Source organism: Setaria italica, chromosome III (assembly GCF_000263155.2).
Source record: "Setaria italica strain Yugu1 chromosome III, Setaria_italica_v2.0, whole genome shotgun sequence".
Classification (NCBI taxonomy): Eukaryota; Viridiplantae; Streptophyta; class Magnoliopsida; order Poales; family Poaceae; genus Setaria; species Setaria italica.
In genome coordinates, this window is record NC_028452.1 from 39,192,107 (window position 1) to 39,198,446 (window position 6,340).

General features: G+C 40.5%; 1 protein-coding gene across 1 annotated transcript; it reads right to left on the minus strand.

Moving 5' to 3' along the window:
- Positions 1–501: 501 nt before the first annotated feature.
- LOC101782393 (putative mediator of RNA polymerase II transcription subunit 26) lies at positions 502–5,155 on the minus strand. The gene is made up of 2 exons (XM_004962579.3): positions 4,567–5,155; positions 502–1,366 (listed from the first exon to the last, which is right to left on the minus strand). Exons 1-2 carry the CDS (start codon positions 5,070–5,072, stop codon positions 757–759), a joined length of 1,116 nt encoding a protein of 371 aa, XP_004962636.1. The 5' UTR covers positions 5,073–5,155; the 3' UTR covers positions 502–756.
- Positions 5,156–6,340: the final 1,185 nt, after the last annotated feature.

Here is a 6,340-nt window from a genome sequence, read left to right on the forward strand (position 1 = left end):
TAAACAAATTACACAACAAACATCTCGCTCGAGGCCTCTCGATCTCTCACCCAGATGCGGTTTGATTTGGATAAGGTAAGCGACGGAAAATAGTTTCTGATTGATTTTTTTAGCCCATTCATCCATAGCTAGCATCTGTATCCCAACATGGTTCACAGATTGCATCCTTTTGATCTTGTTTGATTTTTTATATGATTCTACATAACTAAGTATAAATTGACAACATTACCAATTGCACTACCTTCACAACAACAGATAAAAAATGTGGTGCGCTATATAACACGATAAAAAACATCACGCGCTAAGTAACGTCGTTTCGCCGTAGCAACGCACGGGAATCTTGCTAGTATAAACTTAAAAGTGGTAGATGCACTTTATTCATCGTGGTAGAGTCTGAAATCTAAGAAATACTTCTGAAGATTCTGCCATTGAAAGCTGATGGTCAATCAGTAGACGATTTACTAATTTTGGGTCAGAACCAGATAAAGCGAATAACTCAGAGGTGTAAACTTGACTCATTCCTATTCTCAGGGGTGTAAACTTGACTAATATGGCACCTTGTTGAGGAACAGAGATATTGTCAAATACAGAGAAATTACTTTGTTCAAAATGGCATGTTTACGGCCACAAAGTAAGGTTACATGATCTTGAAAACAAACAACAAGACAAGTATAGATAAAAAACCATCAGCTGCAGAATACTAGCCCTACCTAGAATTACGATCTAGTTCACTCAACCTGTGCCAGTTCACCTGCCTTACCTAGAGTTCAGATCAAGCTCCCCAGATCTGCGCCAGTCCTCTTGCCCATCTGAGTTCCCATTCTCGGGTTCGTTCTCATCGTTGAGGAAATCCTCAGATGGATCTTCATCATCGCGCTGAGCATTTCCCCACCCATCTTCAGCGTGTTCTTGTTCCATGCCACGACTAGGGCCATCCTCCCCTTGTGAAGCCACAGCACTGCCCCGAATGGGGCCATGATTCATCATCTCAGAGTGTGCTTGGGCCTCAGCCCGAGCATGCTCCATTGCCATGCGCATCTTAGCTTCGGCTGCCTCGCGACCGGCTTTCTCCCTCGATTCCATCTCCGCTCTCAGTCCCAGCATAGCCTGTTTTTCCTCCTGTAACAAGGCTTGCTCCAGCATGAGCCGTTCCTCTGATCTGAACTCACCGATGGCCCTTTTCTTGGTCATTATGTTGTATGCCAAAACTTGTTTCTCAAACGTTGTGGTGAACTCGGCAATCTTCACCAGAATGTTATGGTCCCATTGCTGCAGGCGAGAAGGAATCTGGCCAGTTGCATCACTGTCAAGGATTCTGTCATCTTCTTCAGCCTCATAGTCCGCAACAACATGGTAAGGCAATAACCTAATTTGACAGAAATGGAATCGATTATATGAGTAACTTCACATATGGAAGTTAATGCATAAAGAGAACAAACGATTTAGAAAGGCTAGAGATAATAACAGCACGCATCAATCTAACAATCTCCAACTGGATACGTTTATCTAAATAGATAGAATTATCTATATTTAGAATCTACCCTTCAAAGTATAGAACAACTTATGAGGTGAGAGGGGCACCTGTTATTTTATAAGGACTCCACTACAGAGACTCAGCAGTACCAGTACTTATAAATGATAACACATTCAGTCTAGAACACCTGCAGTACTTAATTTGATGATTGCCAAGATATTTCAGTGGATGCCCTTTTAATCTATACATATTCGCATAAATGTCTAATCTTCTAATACAATGAAAATGATTGCAATCTTTAATTTCCAATACAGTTTTTGAAATTGCATTGCACTGAAACTGACAATAAAGTCAAGTGGAAGGTTAAATGTGCACGATTCCAGATCGTTGTTCTCAACAATGTTCTTGCAGTAACAACTACTAAATTTTATACACTACCCACAAGGCCACGATAAAATACTTTATACCATTACCTATATCTTTTAATAATCAATACTCAACAGCTTGAGCATTTTCATCAAATAACAGGAGTGCTCAGCAACTAATACAGTAGCAGAGCATTGAGCCTAGAAAAATGGCATGGTTCTGTCTACATGCCCTGTGCCCTGTCTCACGAGCAATGAGAAACCGCCTGTTGCCCCCCAAGATTCTAAGGTGTGTGGCACATCAGTTACACATTGTAAGTCATACTATATGCTAGAAGCATCTATCAAGCAAGATATCATATGTTTATAAAATATAAAGGAGCCAAAAGACATTGGCACCAATTTGCAGCTTATAGATGTACCAGACCTTTTTCCCATATTAAATTGGTTTATGGCAATAAGGAACATTTGGGTCTAAGTAGCTAAGATCTTCATCTCAAAGAAATATTAGGATCAAATTCAAGACTTAAATTTATATTAAACAGTAAATCATTATTGAAACTACATTCCGTTACTACTTTAACATATGCCTTGAAAATATCACAAATCTCACAAGCTTCACAAGATTGCAGAAGACAACAAAAATGAAGCATAGAAGAAATAATTTTCTCTTGAAAGAAAAAAAAAGATGATAAAGGGATTATTTACTAAAGGATAGCAGAAATACTACTATTGTCATAAAGTGCATAAAAAGTGCTCAGCTGCATACAACAAGAGACAACATTGTGTTTGGAAAATTCAAACAAACCCATGCACAAAATGTCATGGGTGTAAATACAATATGTAATACAATAATATTTACAAAACTCACAGTGGAGTGCATTACACATTAAGACTACTATGTGCATATCAATATTTTCATTAAATTAACAGCATAGTCTTAATTATTTACACATTTGGATTCATATCACTGCTTACTGCCTGCCTGAGAACAGCCTGCTATATTGATTCGTGATCCTATAGAATATCAATATTCAGACCCATAAGCAGAAGTATATATGACGTTGTACATAGTATATTCTTGGTCACTTGACTACTTTCCTTTTATCAACCAGAGCATATGATTATGCACACTGTAACATGACAGTAAAACAAGAACATCTGTTTGAATAAGCCAACAAAGAATCTTGTTAAATGAAAATGATTTATGATCATTTCGAAAAAGTAAGACTCCTGGGGTCGCAACTCATAACAAAACTTATGCTGTGACACTTGTACAGAAATGTGCTAAGAAAGAGCAAAGCAATAACAATACAAACTAACAATGATAAACAGGGAATCAACAAGCACAGTGTGTGCACCAACCAGTCCATATTGAAATAATCAAACCAGTAAACAATACAACTCTGGGAGTTGCACATCGTCACAAAACTTCTTCTCTGACACTCACTGCATGGTAGCAGAAATGTGCTAAAAACGAGTAGACAAATAACAATACAAACTAACAGTGAAAACAGGGAATCAACAAGCACAAATGCACGGTGACTGCACCCTCTTATCGTGGACAGGGAGTAAAACAGCAGAAGTGACTCTGAACATTTGTAGCGTCAAAGGTAACTACAATAAAATGCATGGATTCCATTTGATCAAGTTTGTATATAATAAAACCATAATAAAGGTTAAAGGTACGGATAGGTAAGTGTAAACGAATGAAGAGCTGCAACACTGAAAATCCAAAATTCTGCTTTGGAGAAAAAAACCGATTTGGATAAAATTTCTATGAATTGTTTTTTAATTTTTAGGTGAAATGGTTCTCTGTAGAACAGAGGGGTACTTCCAAAACCTGATCGGAATGGAAATGTTTTTCACTACAAAAGAATATTTATTTACAAAAAAAGAGAACATATTCATGTGACACTACAACAACATACAGGATAATTAGATTGCATGTAGTCATGTAAAAAAACTGTCTTCTCATAGGGCAGCCACAGTCAACTGAAGTTCATCTGCTTGACTGCTTATACCATACAACGATACGCATATGTGCTCCTATATTTTTAGAGTTCAACAGCAATCCCTGATGATTACGTCCAAGCACTGACATAGTGCCATAGTGTGGTTTCACAATGTCATAACAACATCAGAACAGCCGTGCAAAACCGGAAACATACTGGCGAATAAGACTGAATTTTCTTTTTTCTCATTTATTTGTTACAATCAAACAACATCTATTACAGATTTGAAAGGACTAATTGCAGTTGCAGTATACAATGCAGTTCTTCACTTACAAATCCATACAACCCACAAAGGATAAACAGAACAGGCAAATTCTAGAAGCATTCAATAGGCAACAGCAAAAAAAGGATAGTGCATCAATAAAACTAATCAGATTCCAGAATGTCATCAGTAAGCACCCAAATTTTGCATCCAGCGGACCGAACAAATATGTCCGGACCACCAAAAAGAGATTTATCATCAATTCGCATTATATTAGGAAAAAGAACGATTTTTTCACACGCTCTCTCAAACCTCAATTACCGCTTTGAAAAACTAGGGATCTCAAATCTGTGCTTAACCCAGAATTTCCGCCACATTGCCTAGGTCCCAGACCCGCAAATCAAGCGAAGCACCTCCTCGATTGAGACTAGGATTCTACAGATCGAGATTCGGATAGCACATCGGAATAGGAAAGCAGAGGGATTTGGCGCGAATGAGGCGGTGGTGCACCTGTTGACGGCGTCCTCGATGGACTGGAAGGGGGTCTTGATGTCCGGGTTGCACACCCGCATGGCGTCCTGCAGCGCCATCTCCATCTCGGGGCTCCGGACCCTGGCCGCCTGCGCCTGTGCCTGCGCCTGCGCGGCCGCCTGCTGCTGCTGCTGATGCTGATGCTGCTGGTGATGGGGCGACGCCTGCTGCGGCGCCCCCTGCGATGGCGACTGAGAGGGCCCCTGGGAGTGGGGCGGCTGGGACGGCTGGGGCTGCGGCTGCTGCTGCTGGGGCTGGTGGAAGCGGAGCGGGCCGAGGGGGCGGAGGTGGGCGTCGATGTTGGAGGGGAAGCGGGACATGGCCTGCTGTGACAGCTGCTGCGGGTGGGACTGCGCCTGCGCCTGCTGTTGCATCAGGAAGAGCTGGCGCTGGAGCTGCTGGTGCTGCGCGGCGGCGGCGGCCGCGGCCGCGGCGGTGGAGGTGGAGGTGGAGGGCGGAGGGGTGGGGTTCCCTCCGTCGTCCATGGTGGTGGTGGTGCCGGAGAAACAGGAGGCACGCCGCACGGGGAGTGAGTGAGATTCGGGGAGGATAGTAACGGTGAGATCAGGGAGCGGAGCCGAGTCAACCTGCCTTTCCTTAAGCCATTGCCTGTAATTTGCAAAGAATTTCACATTTCCGATAAACCATTTCAATTTACGCCGAGGGGTGCAATGTTTCCTCTCTCTCTTACTCCCCCATCTATCTTTACAAGTCATGGTATGTCTTCAAAATAACACTTTGACTATTCATTTATTTTATATTATATTGTTTATGATTAATAATCATTGTATAGTTTGATTACGAATCCAACCATATAAAATTTATATTATAAAAATAAAAATTAATAGTCTAATTGTCGAAGATGGTAAAATTTGAAGATATATGTGTGCCTTATAAATAAAAACGGAGGGAGTAAAACAGAATGACAATTTTTCCCTAAACAGAGTACGCACAAGCGTCGTTCAAAAACAAATTACACCGCAAAGCATGTTAGATCAGTTTTAATGGCATGTCATGGAAGGTTTCATGGACATTAAACCCTATACCGCATCAGCAGTTATGCTAACGTGGCAAACTAATTATGAGGAGAGAGGAGAGGATAATTACATCCCATGGAACCCCATAAAACCCAATAAAACTTGTACCGGGGATGTTATAGTTTATCGCATGACACATTTGATCATAACTTCATGTAAAAATTAAATATTGTAGGTTGTCTATAAAACTGTGTAATGAAATTGTGAACTGAGAGTGAGAGTTTCATTTCATTGAAAAAATAACATGGTAGTATTGATAACAGTACAATGAAATCATGCCCCGGGTATAACCTCGGAAAGATCGGACCAGCACATCTTTGAATTGACAGCATCGTTATATACATGTCAATAACGACGCACACATCAGTGAAAAAAAAAACCTACTAAATCCAAAAGACACGTTTCATAACAGATATAACTAAACACTCAAGGTTCTGATTCCTATAAAAAATACTAATACTATGCTCCGAGTCATTACCTTCCGAGTCATAATTCTTTATAAAGAGGATTCAGTTCGTCCCTATTTGCATTTGTAGTAAGAAATAAATCAAAAACTAACCACAAATATATACATGGAGCAATATATCATTACAACAATATTACATAAACTATTACACGTTTCAATCGCACTCCATATAGAGTAGCCCCCAAGCCTTAGGTTGAGTCGAAGAGTCAGGCTTAGGGTCAAACCATCTTTTGTCCATTTTACCCTTGGA